This window comes from Centruroides sculpturatus, unplaced genomic scaffold (assembly GCF_000671375.1).
Source record: "Centruroides sculpturatus isolate CEXI.00-Female unplaced genomic scaffold, Cexi_2.0 scaffold270, whole genome shotgun sequence".
In the NCBI taxonomy this organism is placed as follows: Eukaryota; Metazoa; Arthropoda; class Arachnida; order Scorpiones; family Buthidae; genus Centruroides; species Centruroides sculpturatus.
The window spans coordinates 642,150-665,824 of NW_019384480.1; the positions used below are offsets into that span (position 1 = coordinate 642,150).

The window sequence follows — 23,675 nt, forward strand, 5'->3', positions numbered from 1 at the left end:
AATAATTATTCTTTTTTTTTCTATCTATTTTTCGATAAGAAAATATCTTCTTCCGTAAACATTTCCATAACAGTACATCCGAAAATCTTTAATTTCGCGATATATTTAAACAAAAAAAAAAAAAAAATTATATCAAAAACCAAATTAGATTAAAACTGTAAATATTTTTTTTAAATGTCGGTAGATCAGGATATATACATAAAGATTGTGTAACCGATTGCCTCATTGTAACCTTGAAATTTATCCTTTAAACTTTTATTTTTATCATAGTTAGATGGATTCGGTAACGGTGATTCAACATGGAAAATACTTCGATATTCTGTCCAGAAAAATATTATTTCTCGAGAATTTTGACCTCTTTGATTCAGTCAACGAACTATGAGGCCTTAGAGGGTGTATATGGGGTCAGCGAACTGACGACAGTTAGGACACTGGACAAGACGAACAAAGGTTAAACTCGGCGGATATTATTTACCGCGTATCTTTAAGCACAAAAACCGAAATTTCGGTTATTATTTATCGAAGTTTTCTCAAATATTTCCTTTTTCCTAAAAGTTAATTCAGATATATAAGAATTTATATCTCTAACGGAATTAATTAAGACGAGACGTATTGATTTTTATGGAATATTTTTATAGGGCCAATCCGTAGAAACGGATTGAAATGAAAATTTCGGCATTTCCAGGCCTCTCCAGAATGGGTGCATTGCACCTGTTGAAGAAATGTGCTGCAACAATCTATAATATAAAGCATTTTAACGGCTATCGATTAAAAAGTTAACAATAATCTGTTGCAGATAATATAATGTAATAAAATAATGCAACTGCACGTGTATTGCCATACGGTATTAAAAAAGCACGTGTTCAATTTTATGGATTTTGATTAATTATTGTTTTAATAGACAAAAGCGAATGGAAGTTATTAAATTTCACAACGACTCGATTTGATACGAATTGGCCGTTTAATATTTATATACTTGGTATACTTATGAGGATTTTATTTTAAGAAACATTATATGACGTAATCTCTCACGAAATTCGCACCAAGAGAATAAGAGGGGGGTAACTTTTACTGGTCTAATGATCATCATTAGAGAGGCACATCACCTCGACAGAGGCAGCTGAGAAATATTAAAGATCATTCCATTTCTATAAAGACAGGTGTTAAGCTATAGTTTTACGATCATTTCGCTGTATTAACGAAATAAATAAAACTATTACGAAGAATATTCGTATCACAATTATTTTTTTTTTTTCGTTCCTTTTATGCAACTGCGGCCCAGACTGCATTTACTGCGTTCTATTCTATGCTAGATACAAATTTCGGGTCTTTCTCTATATTAGGGCCTATATGCCCTAGTATGCACCGGGTTTGCATACTATTTATAAATTCTGGCACAGAACCAAATTAGTCCACTTCGGCCCCAATTCTCTCATAACGTGTTGCGAAATTTTTAAATCACTTTCGCTTTGAAGATTTATTAATGGGCCATTTATGTTAGCCGATTATTAATTTAATAACAGAGACGGTTACGAAATTTTACAGCGAAAAAAAAAAAAATAGTAAATAAAATAAAAAGCAGTCTATGAATAATATAAATCCTCGACGATGTTATTATTTAATTATAAAGCTATTTAATATTCGCAAAGAAACTCTTATTATATAACATGTTATAACTTAAATGTCAGTTATACAAGTGGAAATTATCGTTATCGAATTGATCGTCTACTAGGATTTGACGTCACGTGACTGGACCCGTTTAAAAAATTCGTATTTATTTATTTAAACGATAGCGAACATTAATATAGATTATTAGATATAAACCAATTAAATATTTGTCAATGACGTCATACGATATAAAATACTGTATTAATTATAAAAACATTTTAATACTATTTTTATGTTTATGTAATAGAAATTTACGTTTCTAAATGTGAAAATTTTTGTATACCGTACTTTAAAATTTAAATAATAATAATAATAATGTTATTTATTATAACGTAATAATTAAAATAAAGGAAAAATTGTAACATTCTGTTTTAAAACCTGCTAATTTACAACAAATAAGCGGATAAAAATTTAAATAATTTAATATTGGAAAATCGCTTATTATTATTATTATTAAAGATAAATTATTACAAGTTATGTAATTTTTATATTTTTAAAACATTTCTTTTTACAATTATCATCCATTTGTATATTAATTAATTCGGAACATAATAAAGATAATAAGAAAATATTTTAAATATTTAAATACAGTATGATTTTGAATATTTATCGATCGCATTTTTCATTTGAGATTGTGTGATTTAAAATTTGAAATATTCGAAAGGTTAGACTAAGATTTTACGATAAACTTTCGACTTAATATTCAAAATACAATTAGGATTATTACAGAGAGTTGGAACGAGAAAGTAATTAGCAAATATTAAAAATCCGTTAATGCGGGACGGAAATCAGAAAGATGGGGAGATAAAAACGGAGAAAGATGGAATAAGTCTAAACAATATATCATTTAATAGCATCCTGTACACGAATCGTTTGTGTCAGCCCCAAATATTGGCCTCACAGCTGTCCAGGTGAATGACCTGTATTAACGTCCTGTTTTACCGTGAGTGCGCATTGTTTTCCTTGATTGTAGAGCACATCAGTATATTAACTATTTTAATGTTTTCTCCCCAGATGCTTTTTGTATCTTTTTCAATACCCATTTTTTTCTAATCTTCGTTCCCGAAAATTTATCGTAGATGCTTCTAACAACGGAAGATGGCGCTAAATTGGAGTTCAAATTAGGGCACGTGACAACACGTGACGCAGCGTGTTTCCAGATAATCGAAAACTGTACACCGCAACGTCATTGTTTTACTCATCACATGACCGGCGTAATACAGAAAACCTTACTCATCAATAATGTCGAGCAACACATGACTAACAAATAAAAGATCCTTTAATCGAAAATAATGAGTTTAATATGTACATCTCGGTTCACATTTGATTTATTCGAAACGCATATAAGCAATGTAATTAACAAAATAAAATGTTTGATAAATGCTTTAGAAGCTTATATATAAATTTTTAAATACGTAAAAGTGACGACCGTCTTATACAAATTTGTTACAAATTCCTCAACGGCTACTTCTGTTAAGTCCATTTAACATTTCCTTGCCGTCATATAAATTAGTAACTACATTCTCAATCTTTCGTAATTATTTTTGTATTCGACCTTTACCAATTATTATTATTAAATTCTATATAACATATGCAGCGGTTATGAGAATAGGAATGCGGTCATTCTGGCTAATGCATCTAACGAGTAACAAAAAAGAGAGGGGAAAAATAAGCAAAAGTCGCTACAATTATCCGCAAAAGAATGATTCTTGGAGGAAATATATTGACCTATCAATAAATAAAATACTGAACAGAAATGGTTTAATTCATCTAATTGACTAACAAGCTTAAGGAAAACGAGATATGTTAACCGAAGAAAAATAGTCGATTCCGCAATATTGACAGATGTCGGAAACATGACTCAAAAATGTTATTGCAAATTTCGGTAATGACGTCAGTATTTCGAAATCTTGTAGGCGTGTTACTGCACTATCGTAAAGGTGACTTTTATTAGGCCAAATCGAAAGATGTTTTATATACACACGTCCCGAAATACGCAATAAAACGTGCTAATGGCCGACGTCTCGATTTTACCGGTGTCGCCATCTAACAGAGATGATTGTAACTGATCATAAATAATTTAATAAAAAAATTTCACAACTAACTACATAAGCATTTTTCTTTTATTAATTCTACAAATACCACAGAAATAATTTTTCTTTTCTAATCTAAAAACTTTGATCAATCTGTCAACAATATTCATGGAAAAATCAATAATAATAATAATAATAATAACAATAATAATAATTTCACAGGATGATACTTTTCCAAAAAACACTATTTTAATAGAGGCTGATTATAAAAGTAATTTTGTTTACAATCAATCCTTGGTTACAGAATGATTGCTTTTAGTATGCTACGAAAACAGACATTGTTCTTACATCTTTGTCTGTTTTGCATCATGCACATAATATATATTTAGACAATTAGCACTAAGTACTCAAATACCTGATGAAGATAAGAGATTAATAAAGTGTGAGCTGATTTGCTATTGTTTTATTAGAATTGAAGAAACTAGTGTTTATCCTGTTTGAATTTACAGAAATAAAATCAAATAGTGATACATAATATTATATATTTTGATAATTTAAACTTGAATAATTATGCAATTTAACTAATTATAAACTTTATGAATAGGAATGTTTATGTTCATGTCTTTTAGTTTGTATTAAACTGGCAATAAGCTGTATGTCGATGCAAGTACCAATTGTTATCGTGAATGGTTACCAGTTCTCCGACTACGTCTTCCATGTTTCCGTTGTGTTTGATAAGGAGATGATGATTGAGGGCTCTATTGCTGAATCCCATTTCAATCAATTGGTTCATGGCCGAAGGAGGTGGAGGAGGAGGAGGAGGAGGAGGAGGAGGAGATGATGGTCTTGGGTTTTCTTGGTTAGACTAAATACGTATAGATACGGAACATAACATTATTCGATATCTAAAAATTCGCTTATTTGAAACATCTAATTACTTACATCATTTCTATTCATGCCAGAAATAACTGCTCTGGCAGTGTTATATACAGAAGCAGCTGCAGTAAGAGCATTAACCAGACTTTCAGGCAAAACTTGTACCATTCTATAAATTAAAATTCAAGTTTTACTATAATACCCTTTATTTAAGTTTATAATATAAACTTTATAACTGCTTTATTAAATACCTTTCTTCATTAGGAACAACATCTACTCTCAGGTTTGGAGTCATTCCATTACTTATATTTTCATTTGTGTGGGAAAATTGCTACAATAATAATAAAAATTTAGTTACACTCGAAATGCTGTCACTTCATTTCATTTATAATTACAAATTCGATGAAGACTTACTTCAATTTCTGCATTAATATAATTGCTTAAATTAGATGAATCTGGAACTTGAGATGCCTGTTTATCAGTTTCCAAATCATTTACAGATTGATCCAATTGAATTAAATTTTGCAAATGAGATTGTTGATTGTTATCTTTCTTATCTTGACTTTTGGTTTCTTGAGAGGCAGCAGCATCTTTCATTGATGAAGTATTTCCATTATTAAGATTATTGACAGAAGGAAGAGAGTCTGTACTTGCTCTCCTTGTTGATGGCAAGCTGTATATTTCTGTGAAGTTTTCTGTAATAGTTTCTTCGTCTAATGCAGGAGGAAATTCTATATGAGACATTAATAATAGAATCATGCAATTAATAAAAAAAAATTAAACTAGTATTTATAGTTTTTATAAACTAAAAATTTTAAATAATTGAACAGAAGTGAATATTAAAAATTTACCTTTTTGTAATGAACTAGGCACTAGTGGTATATCCATATTATAACAAACAGGTTTCGGTACAATTACAAATTCAGTCTCTGATTCAGAGCCAATTGCATTCAACACACTGACAGTATCATCACTTTCAGATCCTATAAGATAGCAATTAATCTAACATAAGATTAATATAAATACAAATTAAAAGTCTTCTTTTTTATTTAAATATTACTATTTTTATATTTTTTTCCAGCAAGATATAAANAATCGATTAACAGGTAATTTTATTAATAAAAAAATAATAATAATTCCGGCAATTTAAACCATGCCAATTCTACTTTCCAGTCACTGGAGAAGGGGCATATTGGCTTTTAGCCTGTTTAACACCCCAGCCAAAAAAGCGAATAACCAATAAATTCGTTCCCCCTTCTGGCTTATTGCCCTGTACATTTTGGTCCAACCTCATCGATTAACCGAGTCGACAAAGAAGTCACGTGTACTACACCCTCTCTGACATCATCACGTAGCGAAGCGGCGAAGGACGTTTATCAGGAGTAATTCTCACTGCCACCGTCAACACTTCAAGGTCTGCCGGATATTTATCTGTCGAGAACATCGCATCAACAACTTTACTTCAATATTAAGTAAATATATTGCCATCAGGATAACAGATAAAATATTAAAAGCATTGCTTTTTTTTTATTATTATTATTTATTTTTTTCCAGTCGCCAACAGATAAACGGCTGTGTCTATAAATAAACCAGTCACACGGAGCTAGGCTTCTGGTTAATTAAATGGCGAAATTCAATCGAGTTGCGAAAACCTCGATTCCGACCGAATTCCACAATTTAAGGCGGTTTACGTAATTTCGAACGGGGACCCCTACCGGTGAAAAACGATTAAATTGAAAATTTAATCCAAATTATGTCACGCGATCATCTATAAAATGGTTAATTATTCATATCATACCCAATTAATTTTAGACGGACAAATTAAATATTTTTGGTAACGTATACGAGTATAAATACGTTCGTACAATAAAAGTAGAAAATGAAACTTTAGCGCAATTATGGCTCCGGGATACCGATTAAAAGTTTCGACAGATTAATGAGAAATTTTATTATTTACGTTAAATTCAATTTTTTTTTAAAAAATCATTAACTTAAAACGAAGAGTGAGAAGAGTGCAAGAATCCCAAAACCTCCTTCTTTTCCCTTTCTTCCATTATGTGATGTATTATTATGTTCAGTGTTCCATCAGCAGTATTATATGGATCGCTGTTGTGTAGTACATATTTGTCTTTGTACTTCTGTTCATTGGAAATTCATTATTTAACTTAGTGTACAGTGTCTGGTGTTGTGATCGTGTATCGAATTCGTGTTCTTGCAATAATAAAGATTTTTTTCTTGGAATGGCGTATTCTTTATTTAATCGTCTACCTCTACCCTACTAAATCGAATCAGCCCGAAACGTCTACACTGTCTGTAGGCCTTCTGCAACTGCGCTTTATGGAAAATTCCGAGTAAAAACAATCGATTTTGACATTAAAAATTCCATCGATTATATCAACTATTTTAATTACGTTACAAATGAGATTTGATTAAAAATGTCGGATAGAATTCTCGTTTAATTCAACTTGACCTTTTCAACTTTGAGCTTGAAAACATTGCGTAAAGTCTAGTTACTATAGTAACCGCGATTATCGACGTCAATTTGGAAATTTCAGTTTGTTAAAGAAATTCCTCGAATTTCCTAATAAAATATGGAGATTCGTCATTTGGCAATTACGCGAATTTAAAATCCACCTCAACTATGGAAATTTTGGCCAAACGTTTATTAACGCTATCGGTATTCGAAATATTTTACGAACATTATCGTTCTTTAATTACGTAAATTTCAAGTACTGTACAGTAAATACGCAATTACGTTTCAGGGTCGCCAGACATATTGAATTCCCGGTAATTATAACAACACAGAAGCGCGAGAATCGATTAACAGGTAATTTTATTAATAAAAAAATAATAATAATTCCGGCAATTTAAACCATGCCAATTCTACTTTCCAGTCACTGGAGAAGGGGCATATTGGCTTTTAGCCTGTTTAACACCCCAGCCAAAAAAGCGAATAACCAATAAATTCGTTCCCCCTTCTGGCTTATTGCCCTGTACATTTTGGTCCAACCTCATCGATTAACCGAGTCGACAAAGAAGTCACGTGTACTACACCCTCTCTGACATCATCACGTAGCGAAGCGGCGAAGGACGTTTATCAGGAGTAATTCTCACTGCCACCGTCAACACTTCAAGGTCTGCCGGATATTTATCTGTCGAGAACATCGCATCAACAACTTTACTTCAATATTAAGTAAATATATTGCCATCAGGATAACAGATAAAATATTAAAAGCATTGCTTTTTTTTTATTATTATTATTTATTTTTTTCCAGTCGCCAACAGATAAACGGCTGTGTCTATAAATAAACCAGTCACACGGAGCTAGGCTTCTGGTTAATTAAATGGCGAAATTCAATCGAGTTGCGAAAACCTCGATTCCGACCGAATTCCACAATTTAAGGCGGTTTACGTAATTTCGAACGGGGACCCCTACCGGTGAAAAACGATTAAATTGAAAATTTAATCCAAATTATGTCACGCGATCATCTATAAAATGGTTAATTATTCATATCATACCCAATTAATTTTAGACGGACAAATTAAATATTTTTGGTAACGTGTACGAGTATAAATACGTTCGTACAATAAAAGTAGAAAATGAAACTTTAGCGCAATTATGGCTCCGGGATACCGATTAAAAGTTTCGACAGATTAATGAGAAATTTTATTATTTACGTTAAATTCAATTTTTTTTTAAAAAATCATTAACGAATAGAAACGGAACGTAAATTCTTTATAATTTACATAAAATAGTGTTTAAAAATATAAAGTTAAATTTAACTCGAAATGATTTCAATTTTAAGAATTAAAATGGAAACGATTTAAATAGTATCGTTTCTCCTTACTGGTGTTTTTGAAAGAAACAAAACGGCGTTGTTTTTTAATTCGCGAATTTCACCTTGAAATTTTGTTTTAAATTCCAAATTACGTCAATCGATAATTAAGTTTATCGCGTATAGATGGCGTACGAATTTTCTGGCGAAAAGCCAATATGGCGTGAAATATTTTTTTCTCCCTGACCTCTGTTAAAACCTCGAAGTCTTTCGAGATGTCAAGGTCAGAGAAGAATAATTATTCTTTTTTTTTCTATCTATTTTTCGATAAGAAAATATCTTCTTCCGTAAACATTTCCATAACAGTACATCCGAAAATCTTTAATTTCGCGATATATTTAAACAAAAAAAAAAAAAAAATTATATCANTTGAAAGCTATTTAAAATTTTCAACTATATAGAACGCTAAACATAACACTTTGACAAATGATATACTGCATAACAAAGTAAAATAAACACAATTTTAAAATTTAATTCCTCTTTTCACATTAGCTATTAATTAAAATAATTATTACCATAATTAATTTTATAATTATAATATTTTAATTATACAATATATTTCACTTTAACATTAAAAAGAAATGTTTAAGTTAATACTTAAACATTTTACTTTGATGTTTTTATACTTAAAACAGTAGCATTTCAAACTTCTTGATATACATCTAAGAATTTTTCTTCTATTTACAGATTATGAATTTATATATTTTTAATCTATATAACATTTTATATTCAATATTAATAAAATGTTAATCAACTAAACATATACATATATATATTACCTGTAGAATAACTTTCTATTTGTAAAGTTGAGGAAATATTACTTTCTTGTATATTATTTGCTGTCTGCATAAAAGAAGGTTCTGGTGATTTAGGAGGACTTAAATCTAAAAAGTAATATATATATATTAATTTATTTAAATGAAATGAAATGGAATTAATTATTAGAAATATTTATTCTGTAATTAAAAAACTAATTATCTGCTTAATCCTGTTCTTTGAATATAAATAGGCCTACTGTTACCTATAAAAATATTTTCTTATCTGTAGTTATTATCATCATTTAAAGAGATGAAATCAAATTATTATACTCCATCACAACAAATGCATATACTAAAACTAGTTAATGGATTCTACTTATTACATTATTTTCAACTAAACACTTTCGAATTTCATTTGTCCAGCATAATTTCTTCAGAGTTAGTATCCATTCAGACTGAAGATGGACAAATGAAGTCTGACACACTTATCAATAGTTAAAAACAATGTAATACATGGAACACTTAATTAAGAAGTTTTGGTATGTGAGATATTAAATCAAACTGAAAGATGAATCTAATGTATTTAGATATATAAATTTAAGCATATATAAAGATGAATGTGTGCTGAAGAAATTAAGGTATAATTGAATAAATGAATTTTTATCAAAAAACATAGGAAACATCTGTTTATTTATAAATTTGGTACTTATCAAAGGACTCAATTAACTATAATGCACCAAAATCTGCAGCAACATAACACACATTTTAATCAGGATTAAACATATAACTAATTGAATAAGAATATTTTTTTGTATTAGCAATACTAAATCCATGTCAGGAATTTGTATTCTGTATGCCTATGACTTAAAACCATTCAGCTAGCAAGTTTTTTTTTTATTAAGTTTCTTAATTAGGCAACCTTTAATTTTCTATTAAAGATGGAAAAATTATTTTAAGTAAAATTTTTAAAAGCTTCTTACAGGAAAGTAATATTTGTTCTAATTTATAAACAAAATAAGTAAATTCAGGAAACATCTATTTTGCTATATATATTTATCTCAAATATTAAAATGTTATTTCTCTATTTCACTTCCATTAACAATTCATTGTATATATATACAAATATGTAACTAAGCATAAATTTTCTATAATAATCAATTTATTATATGCCACTAACATTAATAATTATTAATATTAGTATCAGATTGCAATCTAACTGCCTAACCTTTATAACAAATTATTTTATATTAATTGTTGATAGATAGTCAAAATATAGCCTGAATAATCCAGAATTTAATGATTTAATTAATTGTAAAATTGATTACAATTATAGAATAAGTGGTGGCGATTATGATGATAAACTGGAGAGTCAATTCTTTACTCTCTTAAATTTAAGTTGTAGTAAAATAAATTTAAAATTTTAAAAAACAAACTATCAACTAGGAACACTCCAGTTTTACATCTACACAATATGCTTCTTNAGTCATACATGAAAAGTATTTAATTTTTATGTAAATAGAGGTCTTAATCACAAAATTCAAGAAATCTTATACTAAAAATACTTATATTTCTTAGATATACGAATGTATATTTTTTAACAATAGACATAAAGCAGCATTTCTCAAACTTTACATACAACAGAATACTTTGCAAATCCTAAAATTTCTGTAAAAATTTTTACAGAATACCCTGGCTATTTTGTAAGATATACAAGGTATATATAAATAATAAATAAAATAAATAAGTAAATCTAAACATTAAGAGAAAACAACTTAGGGTGCAACTATGCAGATGCAAGTGACAAGAATATGTAGTGAGAACAGGTGATGGCATTTTACGCTCTTTGTTTCTCTCGTTTATTATGACCACACAGACAAGAGCAAGAAACAAAGAGCATAAAACGTCATCACCTCTTCTCGCCACATATTCTCGCTCACTCAGAAAATTGACTCGCTCGCATCTGCATAGTTGCACCTTTATTCCCAAATGTTAATTATTTAAAACAAAACACAAATCTCTGAATTTTGGAAAATATTGCAAATGGTTTGATTGTAAGTCATGCAAGTGTTCTAAAATTATATTAGAAACTTCATCTACTTTAGAATTTATTTCAGTTAAGCATTCATTCAAGGTGTGAAAACAATCAAAATTCTGTTTAATTGTAGAAATCCAGAATTTTAACTTCCTATCAAAAGATGCAATTTTATCTCTTGTATTGAAAATTTTAATACTCTTTCCTTGTAATGATAAATAATTTCATTGCACTTTGTAAAAATATATATCAGATACACAAGACTCATTAATCATGAAGAATCTGTTAAAAATTCAATAAAGTCTTGTCTTAAATTATGTTAAGTCAAGCGGACCAATAGCTCACTACCAAGTTCAAAAAGCCTCCATAGCACTTTTATTCTGGATAGCCATCTATCTCACTTCAATATGTAATAAAAGTGCATTATGTGCACTATCCATTCCATTGCACAAAATTTTAAATTATCTGAATTGAAGTGGTTGAGATTTTATATTCATAAATTTTATGGCTTCATCCAAAATAGTTTTTAAATATGTAGGAATTTTTTTGTTACTAATGCTCTCAATACAATACACAATGATTTTTGGTGGCTCTTGTAGCTACTTTCAGAATATATGTTACAGCACTCTTCATCTCTCCTACCATTGCTTGAGCATCATCTGTACAAATATCAATACACTTCACTTAACTGATTTCCAGTTTTGTTGGGCTGCAATTTGAAAAAATTGTAGACTTATAAATTCCCACTGTCATCCGTTCGTCTTTTTCTTAATCTCAAGAACAGAGTTAGATAGATGAAATCAAAGACCAAGTATGGAAACCTTAGGGGCAGGAGGCCCCAATTAACTATATACAAACTTCTGATGCAAACCAGATTCATGTTATTTCAATTCAAAAATTTTCTGCTGAAAGGTGTTTATATAGATGACTAGCACAACTCAACTGTTAAAGGAAAAGTATGATGTACAGGGGCAATTCATTACTAATTTGAGGTGGAAAGTATATACAGTAAGACCCTGCTTAACGCTGATTCAATATAACGCGGTCTGCTTGATGCCTAAAAAACGCTCAAAATTTACACTGATTCAAATTAACGTGGTATTTCATTGATTCGTATATAATACAATTATTCCTAAACATGAACCAATCAGCAAAATGTGGCAATTTGTCGTAGCACTGTACTTCCCTTAAATCTATGTTTGTTTTGTTCAATTTTGGAAAAAATATATCACGGATGCCATAAGAAATATTGACTTCGCTTGGCAAGAATTAACTGCTAAATGCATGAATGGAGTGTGGAAGAAGTTATTGCTGAAGGTATCCAAAAATTCTCATTGAGAAGAGCCTATCGCTGCATCATTAGGTTGACAAAATTGCCAACTTAATCGATGCAGGAGATGTAGACAAGCAGGATATTGGGGAGTTACTGCAGGTTTCTGATAAGAGCCTTACCAACGATGACCTTCAAGAACTGGCAGAACAAAGAATTCCTGTAGAATTGGAAAATAGAGATTCTGAAGACGAAGAACCCAAAAAATTTCTCTACAGTTTTCCTTAGTAAAAGTTTGGTAACCATAACCGAAATTGTCAATCAAATTGTACTGAATGATCCAGATTTTGATAGGATGCCAAAGCAAAACAAGGCATTTTGGATCCGATCATCTGCTACCGACATTTGCTTAAGGAAAGAAAAAGAAAGCAACCAATGAAACTACATGATTTCATCACAAAAAGCAAGAATTTCAGAAGAGCCAGGATCCTCATCACAAAAAATTAACATTTCTATGTGCATATGTTGTGTGTTATTTAACATATATTATTATGCAAAAATTTATATAAAAGTAACTTAAAATTATAGTCAAATTTGGTTGCATGTTCCCCTATCCCTATTTACTGTTACAATTTTTATGATGAACTCAGGATATTTTTCCAATTATAAATTAGAAATTGTAACTACATGCAAATTGAAGATAACTCGTATCCACCACTAGAGGGCTTGAACCTGATACAAATTGTATAAAAGTTGATAGTAGGGTGAGAAGAATTACTTTATTTTTTAATGTTAAGGTGTCAGAACCTAAAATGAAAGACTGACATCTGGTCATTTTTAAAGATGTGAATGTTTACCTATTGTTATTTGTTTTTACGAAGTGATTTCTTCAATACCAATGTAAAAGGTGTACTTCTATGGTGCGTGAAAAGGATTAACTGATAGACTCAAAAATTAAATCATTTTTTGTAAATAGTCTGAACTTCTAATTTATAATTACTTTATGTTAAAATGGTCTTGTTTCACGCTGTTTCGCTTAGCGCTTTGTTGTTTAGAAATGCATCCCCTGTGTTAAGCAGGGTCTTACTGTATGTTAAACTAAATAAATTTAGAATACAATTATTGCAGCCCAGCATTGTGACAATGTCACAATAAATAATTGCTCGTAAATCTTATATCAAATAAGCAATAAATAAACAGGGCCAAGTACAGGGAGTCCTTATTTGACGTGGCTAACTAGGACCAAAAAGTTAACACTAAGTGAATCTATGTAAAATGGGGATCATAAATTAATAGAAAATCATATGAAAAATGTTTAATTGGGACTTCAATAAAGCAAAACCAAATGAAAAAACATGAAAGAAATATTTATCATCCCTATTAACACATATATTAATCATAAATATTTTACATAATATTTATAAATAATTTTGAAATTCAGTTTTTTATAACTAAATTTTAGAAGGGTCTGGTTGTGTTTCATCATTTTCATTGACTGCTGAGTTTTGATATATGAAAAATGAATCTAAAGTACACTGTTTTCTACAGTTTACTTTTTCATTTAACATTGTTTTATAACAACTGCCTCTTCCTTTCCCACCTCCGTTTGAATATCTTCATACAGAGACTAAGCTTATAGGTATATGTTGTTGATAGAGATCTTCAATCCGTGTTGCTAGATGCTTTTCCATTATCTTTATTACATCATTCCTCAGTCATGTTAGTTTTACTTAAGAATGGCATAGCTTAGGTTTAGCTTTGGCTTCCAAATCCAAGACTTTCTTAATAATTGTGTGAACTGTAGTTTCAGGAATGTTAAGGGCACGAGAAATATCAATTACACATTCTCTTCTCTTTCAATTAATTATATCTATTTTAACATCTAGATCAGGGGTGGCCAACAGTTTTTGCCCCCGGGCCGAATTGGAAAGAAAACTTTTTCCACGGGCCAAACCACAAGCTGCCCTAGGAAGATTTTGAGGTGGTGCAAGATCTCATTGTGGTGTCAGATTAAAGATTACAGATACATTTTTCACATTGTCATGCTTTATCAACACTCTACACTGTACTTACGAGATTTGTAATGGAGGGTTAACTCTAAACGCACAGTGAGTTGTTGACCCTTTTTTCTTTTTTAGATGTCAGAATTTTTCATCGAGCTATTTGGATTTCAGTAGCTAATATTGAAAGATTGATCGCGGGCCACATAAATTCATTAGACGAGTTGGATCTGGCCTGCGAGCCATATGTTGGCCATGACTGATCTAGACCATATGATGCATGTTTCTTTTTAGAAACTCCATCAGTTTTTCTGTGCTTCATTGACATAACTTCAATAAGAAAATCAGAAAATGAAACAGAAAAACAAGCAAGAACTGAAACGACAAACGCATGTGAAATAATGCATCTTGTTTATGTGTCAATGTGCACCTAGATCACATGATGCAAGAGGAAGTTACCACCTGCCAAGGAAACCTTGTAAGTGTGAGAAATTTTAAAGTGGTGTTCCACTACTTTTTGGCTACATAACTATAGGGTCTCAAATAATGAATACTCATTAAACTTGTAAGGGCTTGCTATATTACAAGGACCTGTTGTAATATAGCAAGCCCTATGACATCTGAAGATTCATCCATTTGCAATGCATATCACTGCAGAGTTGAAGTTGATAAATTAGCTCTTTCTCTATGTCAGCAGAAAGATCTTTGATGTATGCAAAACAGTATTATTTGATAATTGTATTGCATCTATTTTTTTTAACAGCCTGCTCATTTAACCTATATGATACAATGTGGTAACTCAAGCAAAAAGATGCCTCTGTTACATTTTTATTTTCAGTTTTATCAATTGTAATCATTTGAAGTTTACATTTTTCTAGCAAGTTACATTGTCTCTTTAAAAAATATATATCTTTTCCTTTGTAATCAGTGTATTTCTTTTCAAAGTGCCTACGAAGTTTAGCTGTAGTGAAGGAACTGTTTGCTAGTATACTGTTGTCCACTAAAATTGCTACACCATGAAGATGGATGCAAAAAATGTGAAATTTGCATGAAAGGTTCAACATGCTTGGATATGCAAACGATTAGCATTTCAACGCATACTTGTGAAGCAGGTAGGAGTAAAGCCACCAACAGTCTATGTAAAAAGGAAGATTGCTGATTTCTCATACAGAAATCAGATTCACACATTGTTGCTTGTCATGCCTTATGTAAGGAGGAATGCCTACTAGAATGTGTCAGAGTTTGATTGTGGTAGAATTGTAGCCTACCGGGACTGTGGTTTATCATTCCATGCTATTGCTGTTTGCATTAGTTGTGATCCTATGACTGTCTACTATGACTATTAGTAATTGGGGGTCACTGAGATCTTGCATGGCATTCTGTATAGATCCATTTATTCCATATTCTCATGAATATGGAATAAATGGATCAATACAGATTGCCATGCAAGATCTCAGTAACCCCCAATTACTAATGCCCAAGAGGACAGACATCTTGTCCTCTTGGGCAAGATATGATGTGGCTGTACAATTCCACAAGGACAGACATAGCCTTGTGTAATTGTACAGCCACATCATGTACCCTGAGTCAAGAACTTGGATTGTTTTCAGAACAAGAGTCTGCACAGACAGTGTGATGACATCTGCAGCACCATGGATTACCAGTATGGTGACAATTGCTGCAACTTCCCTTGATGCTGCAGCAGACACAGGCAGCCTACAATGGTGTGTTCAACAACAAATATAGATGCAGGAGTGGTGTCATGTTGTCTTTTCAGACAAAGCCTGGTTCTACATACAGTATCACAATGGCTGTATCCTTGTGTGAAGGCACCTATGAGATCGATCATTACCAGTTTGCATTCATCATCTTGCAGGTCCAGCACCTAAAGTGATGGTATAGGGTGCCATTAGGTAAACATCCCATCACCTCTTGGTTTGCATAGCCAGTAATTTGGACAGCTGCCATTACATTTCTAATGTGTTAAGGCCCCTCGTTCTGCCCTATCTTTGATGCCTCCATCACACTACCTTTCAACAGGACAATGCACAACCGCATGTTGCCCATGATGTCCTAACCTTTCTGAATACAGAGTGTTCTACTGTTGATATGTGATAGATTTGGAGAACGTCAAGAACATCTGGTCAATGGTTGTTGAGAAACTGGCATGCCACCACTCACCTGCCAGTATGATAGATGAACTCTGGCATAGAATTGAAGCCATATGGACTGTTGTATCTGTACCTGCCATCCAAACTCTGTTTAACTAAATGTCCAGCCAGATTACAGCTGTTATTACTCCCATAGGCAGCTGCTCTGGGTACTGATTTCTGAATGTTTTGTACCTCAAAATTACTTATCAATTTAATCATGTCTTCCTCCCATTATACCTTATGTGTACAATAAATATGATTTTGCTATTTGCTTTCCTTCCTGATGTATCATTTTTAATGGCTAGCAGTGTATTATTAAAACACACATTGCATCAGAAGGATCTGTATTGACAATACAGTAAATGCAAAATTTAAACAACGTTTATTATACTTCCATTTTGGTCTGTTCTTAAGCAACATTTGTTCTTTAATATTAGATTCTGAAGAAACCACAGTTTGTAATTCCATTTTTCTCTAATCATTGATGTGTCATCAGAAATTCTCTCTCTTCCTTGTGTTAAAGTTCTTGTCTTTAACCAAGAATGCATTGGTAATTTTTGAATAATACTATATTAAAATTCTAATATTTGTTAAAGATATAATAGAAACAAACATAGTTGTTTTATAAAGGTAACCAGTACAAAAAACAAGATCACAAATAAAAAATGTCAAAAAATAAACAGTTTGAAATAAATAATATATTGTTGATTGGTGATCAAAAACTCTTATCTTCAATAATGAATCTACAACACATTAACACAAAAATGTGGTTTTAAGTCAATTTCTATATATTGCCAAAACACTGTAAGTGGCATGTACAGTACCTTTTAAGCACACTCTCTGACATTGTAAAAAACTCTCAACCTCATACTCAAAATTTTGCTCTCTTGAAACATTTTTTTAAACTCTCCTATAAAATTTTAGGAAATGCAAATGAGAGGTTTTGATCACCAACCAGTGATATGTCATTGTAATATATATATATATAAAAATGAATGTATGTCTGTCTGTCTGTCAATGTCCTTCATGCATTACCACACCGTTTATCCGATTACCATGAAACTTTGGGAAGTTTTTTAATACACTCCCGCGAAGGTTTCTGGCATAGTACATTTATCCTATGATAGCTGGCGCAAGTGTATATGAACATTTCATTGTGAGTTCGATCAATTTCAAATTGTGAAGACCTTTTTCCCCCTCCAAAAAAATATCTCTATATATGCATTTGTGAACTGTTATTTACGATATTTGTAATAATTTTTGTTTAATCACTTTATTTCAACTATTTTTTACTAATTATGTATTTGCTCAAACTTTGTTAAAATCTTAACTGTATCCCGAACAACCGATATATATATATATATAATACCATAAAAGAAATTATATTATTGTGAAAATATTTTTAAAAATTGCATATACAAGTATCCCTCATATAATACAATACAGTGGGTGATTGGTTAACGAACAGTTGGAATAGCAAACAAATCAGATAACGAACACTTTCGCGAAAGATTTTTATGATCGGACAATGAACACATGTTTGAATAATGAACACTTTACTGTACAAACATAAAAAGAAGCGACAGAAAATAACAAATAATAATTGATTTTCCCTTGTGTTCAGGTAACAATTCGAAAGCTTTCGGAGTGCAGGAGACATCAACATCGACACTCAATCCTATACCAATCGGATAGTATAATATTCTTCCGAATTTTGAAACTCTCCCTTGTAATTCCAGCTTTTAGTTTACCTTTCTGACAAATAATTTTTGATAGTCTTCTGGAGACTGTTGGACGGGCACTTGTTAAGTTTTGCGTCTGGGTTTATTTACAAAAACTCCCACACCAAGATATATCCAAACGGACTGTCTCCTGAATTTGTTAACGTTTTAATACCAAATTTTGAATTTTATCCGAGCCTTGCATTTAAATAATTTTTTGTGGGCTAGTTGATTTCTGTTGTCTGAATTTTTGTAAGTGATTTTGTAAACTTTTTATTTAAAAAAGAAACTGATAATATTATGGAGCCTAAAAAGAGGAGTGTCAAGAATTGCTCACCATAGAAACCAAGTAAGAGATAATAGACAAGGTAGAAAGTGGACACAAGATATTTGATGTTGCTAGGCAGTATGACTTGAACAGGTCTACAGTAGGCACAATCTTAGCTATGAAAGATATATCATGAAGTCGTAAGCTGCTAATAAAGTAACGAAAATCACATATGAGAAATAAAGAGCATTTTAGAGCTCACAATGGAATCTGAAATTGATCTGACTACAGAAGAACTCCAAGAACACTCAAATGAAGAATACCAAGAAACTCAGCGAGATGTGTTTTCTTTTGAAAAAGAGGAAGACGAAAGAGGACCAATGTCAACATCTGCTACTAAAGATTTTTTGAAGAAATGGGAGGATATCAGAACAATGATCATCCAAGTGGCATCCAAACCAGAATANTAACAATTCGAAACCTTTCAGAGCACAGGAGACGTCAACTTCGATGCTCAACCCAATACTGATCGGATAGTATCCCTCCGAATTTTGAAACTCTCCCTTGTAATTCCAGCTTTTTATTTACCTTTCTGACAAATAATTTTTTATATTCTTTGCAAGACTGTCAGACGGGCACTTGTTAAGTTTTGCATCAGGGTTTTACAAAAGGTGAAAGTTTAACTGTCCCACCAGATATTCATTAATGTTTTAATACCAAATTTCAAATTTCATCCGGGCCTTGCATTTAAATAATTTTTTGTGGGCTAGTTGATTTCTGTTCTCTGCATTTTTGTAAGTGCTTTTCTGAAATTTTTATTTAAAAAAGAAACTGATAATATTATGGAGCCTAAAAAGAGGAGTGTCAAGAATTGCTCACCGTAGAAACCAAGTAAGAGATAATAGCCAAGGTAGAAAGTGGGCACAAGATGTCTGATGTTGCTAAGCAGTAGTATGGCTTGAACAGGTCTACAGTAGGCATAATCTTAGCTATGAAAGCTATATCTAGCGACGATGGAGGAGGGGCACACGAGCAATTACTTTCTCGTCCATTTCCAAACTGAGCCAGTGCGTATGCTCCACTAAATGCTCGTCTAACGCCTGGTGTGTACGCTGCTAACGCGCGTTTAATGCAACGCAAAACGCCTAGTGTGTACACAGCCTAAGACTTTATTAAACATGATCTGCACAAAACTCATTGACTCAGGAATCCCAAAGAAGTTATGGAGAGAAGCATTAACTCAGCCTACAAACTAAATAGTTCTCCAACAATGCTCTTCAGAAAAAGAAAACGCCATCATTTCTCTGGCATAGATGGAATAATCTCAGCCAGCTGAAAATATTTGGATATCCAGCATGGCACATCCTACCAAAGCAAAATAAACTAGAACCCGGAGCAAAATGTTATGGTGATCCCATTGTATAAATTATATCCTTTTTTTTCAGAAATATCCCTAGACATTTTTGAGGTGTGCATTTATAATAATGAGATGTAGCATGAGTTTTGTAAATTAAGATAAAAATATTAATATAATTTTATAAGTTATAGAATTGTTATTGATGTTTCTTTTAGAATAATTTCTACACTTGTTTTTCTTGACATATTACATAGATGTTGAAGATGAGATGAAACACAAAAAATAAAACTACAATGTTTTCCAATTCTTAAGGAAAGGCAGAATTTTGTTCTTAACAAAGATTAAAGAAATAAATCAAATGTTATAAGTATTATATTACTCTATAACTATCCTTATTTATATAAGAACAGAATTAAGAAATTTTGGATCTAATTTAAATTTTCAAAAATAATGAGCTTATTTTGTTCCTTACAACTGTTTTTAATAATTGTGCAAATTTTAAGTTTATTAAGTGAAAAATGTTACACATACATTAAAAGGAATGTGCTCAACAAAATAATAATTAATAACCAAACACCTTTATCTTGCCAAGAAAATTTAATTAAAACAAACGTTTTTGACCTATTCCATAGGACATCATCAGGTTTAAAACGGACAATTGGATTTTGTGGAACAAAATCTTCCAATAAAGGTAAAGGTGTTTGGTTATTAGTTACACATACAATAATTTAGCAGTTTAGGAAAAAAGAAATCCATACAAATTGTTAAAAATGAACTGTTTTATTAACCAAATACACGATACATAACATAAGGCACACAAACAATTTGTTCTCTGCACATAACATATTATATACAACTATACTGTCCAATAAGTAATGTTACAAAGATACTACAAATTGTCAAATGGCATTTAGTAAAAAGACAATGTATCATGTAAAGTTTTAACAGTGAAACTTGTAAATAAAATTAGTTAAAAGATAAATTCTTGATATTTTCTGTAGATTAAAATGAAATGAATGACAGGATAAAAAAAATATAACAAATTAAAATACTTTATCTTTTAACTAATTTTATTTCATGGCTTCAGTTTAAAATAAGTAAAAAAAATTGTCAAAAATCCATATACATATATATGCTGAAGACACATTTAAATGGTTATAATTCTTAGAACATAATATCAATTTAAGATCATAAATAATCTATACAATGATTTACATCACTGTTTTTCGTAAGTATTTAATATTACAATTTGTTTAGCTCAACAAAAATCATCACGACATCAGCTGGGCATTTTCAGCTTCAAGCAAGGCACAAGTCACACACTATAAAAAAGTGTTTTTTTTCCCTTTTTTATTTATGAGAAACATTTTTTCAACATAAATATATCTAGCATGATTGATACTGTTTGTAGCAATGAGGAATGTTATTTACAAATAGGTATTAAAATGTCTGCCATACTGCTATCACACAGCAAATCAATCCTTTGTCCGATACTGTGTCGAAGCTATCTCTTGTGGCTAATCTTCCGCGAAGTTTTGATTGAGACTTGTTTCTTTTCTTAGAAGAAACAAGTTAATAAAAGTTACAGCTATGTCACATTCAATAAATTTGGCACTGCAATAATTAATACCATTGCCAAATTATTAGCACTGTATAGCAATTATTAATTCCTACACAAATGTAGGCTTGAAATACTTAAAAAATGTAATTATAACATAGTCTATAATGAATACTGGTTTCTGTATCAGTGAAATCACTNTATAAATATATACTTTACATACCAAATGGTGTATTTGTTGGTGTAGCTGTGTGTGACAAAATCTTCCGTTCTCCACTTTGATGACTCTCTTGAACAGCAGTTAATACTTGAGCAATCCCTTCTTGAACATCAGACTAATCAATACATGAAATTGCTTTCAATTTTCTGATAAACTAATATTAACTTCTAAATATTAAAATAAACTAACTTGTTTTTTAATATTCTTTTCATCTATTTGTTCTGCTGTTTTTTGCCCATTCATTTCTTTTACTTTATCTAAATTTGGATCTGCAATAACTTCAATATTACACCACAAACGATGGCCAAATCCATGTCCTTTATGATATAAACGCCAATGACTTTGATAGTTTCCAGGTTTGCTAGGTGCAATGAATAATACTGTAATAGTTCCTTCTTGTCCTGGTTGTAAATGAGGTACACTAACTTCTGATTTATAAGGAACAAGATCTCTAGATCCCCAACAATATTTCAACTAAAAATAATTAAAACATTAGTGTAACATATCATACAAAAAATAAAATGAAGACAATATTCAAATATTTTAATCACCGTAGTGTGAGATGTAAATGGTTTACAACCAGAGTTACGAATCCGCCAGTGTTTAACAAACTGAGAATTACAGATTATATAAGTACCATCTGGTATGGTTTCATCTCTAATAAACTGGACATCACGTAATCTGAAAATAATCAGTTATGTTAGACTTTAAAACCATATGATTAATAATAAATAGTTTACAAATAAAATGTATTAGGCAGATAATATTACATTACACATCTATTAAATTTAAAAATTTTGTGATTTTTAAAGTTATTTGTTACATTTTCAAACTGTATTAGAGTGAAACTGTGTTATATGAGGGATACCTGTATTTTAAATTTTTTAATGGACTTATCATGTCAGATCATCTCTGCCTCTATGTTCTGGCCAGAACTATATGTGATTCCAGTTGCTTATATATCTTCTGTTGTTTAAACCTGTCCAAAGAACATTTTTTTATTGCATTATATTTTCAATTGGGAGACTTGAGGATGCAGTGCATCTACAATTTTATAAATATAAACAACCATGTAAGAAATTGTGCCGTTTCAACAATGATGGTTGGGTTTTGGGCTATACATACTTTATTTTTTTTTTGTTTGGGTTGGCAGTACTTTAGAGAGGGAAGGAGTATTTAAGGAATTGTGGATTGGCTGCAGGGGTCTTTTTCCTTTGTATGTGGTTCAGATGTTATGAGAAACTGTGTTGTGAAGTGGAAGCGGTATCTAGACAGACAGATAATATCAGACTATTATTGAAACAATTGGTTTGCATAAGCAGAATTGTTAACTAAAGGATTGAACATTTGTTGGGTTTCAACCAATTGTTGGTAAGGAACATTTACTGAAAATTAGTTTATACGTATCTTGGTTGGCCGAAAGGACTTGTATTATATAAAACTCATTATATGGATGAGCCTGTATAGTTTGTAAGTGACTGTATATGTGTCCTGTGAACAACTATGTAAATTTTGTATATCTTGACATTCTCCGTGTACATAAACTTAGTGTTAAGTTGGCATTCCTTTGTCTTCCTTCCCACTTGGTAATCTTTCACGTTCACAATCCAAAAACTTAGTGTAAATAAAGATATTAGAATGTTGAGCCTGGATATAAAAAATATGTATCCTTCTATCCATAAAAAGTTTATAATAGGTACATTACATAGTGTAAAAAAAATGTAACAACTGGATAACTCAATTTGTCAAATTTGTTTCAGTAAGTAATTATTTTATTTGTAATAGTTAATTGTTTTAAACAATTTAGAAGGCATCTTTATGGGCTTTTGCATTAGTCCAAAACTTGCTGAACTTTGTATGATAAAAATTGACAACATTATTAAAAACTTTTACAGTGTAATTTTTTACAATCATTATGTTGATGA

General features: G+C 31.0%; 1 protein-coding gene across 4 annotated transcripts in view; it reads right to left on the reverse strand.

The window, feature by feature from the left end:
* Positions 1 to 3,777: 3,777 nt before the first annotated feature.
* Positions 3,778 to 23,675, reverse strand: part of LOC111621428 (next to BRCA1 gene 1 protein-like) — an 85,226-nt gene continuing 65,328 nt past the window's right edge. For 3 of the 4 annotated variants that reach the window (XM_023363570.1, XM_023363572.1, XM_023363569.1), the window contains 9 exons: positions 22,302 to 22,431; positions 21,940 to 22,224; positions 21,754 to 21,865; positions 9,193 to 9,297; positions 5,429 to 5,560; positions 4,992 to 5,308; positions 4,829 to 4,908; positions 4,644 to 4,746; positions 3,778 to 4,566 (listed from right to left, as the gene is read on the reverse strand). In XM_023363570.1, the coding sequence (XP_023219338.1) occupies positions 4,327 to 4,566; positions 4,644 to 4,746; positions 4,829 to 4,908; positions 4,992 to 5,308; positions 5,429 to 5,560; positions 9,193 to 9,297; positions 21,754 to 21,865; positions 21,940 to 22,224; positions 22,302 to 22,431 (1,504 nt within the window). In that variant the 3' untranslated portion in view covers positions 3,778 to 4,326. The remainder of the gene's footprint in view (positions 4,567 to 4,643; positions 4,747 to 4,828; positions 4,909 to 4,991; positions 5,309 to 5,428; positions 5,561 to 9,192; positions 9,298 to 21,753; positions 21,866 to 21,939; positions 22,225 to 22,301; positions 22,432 to 23,675) is intronic. The other variant, XM_023363571.1, reaches the window with a different exon arrangement.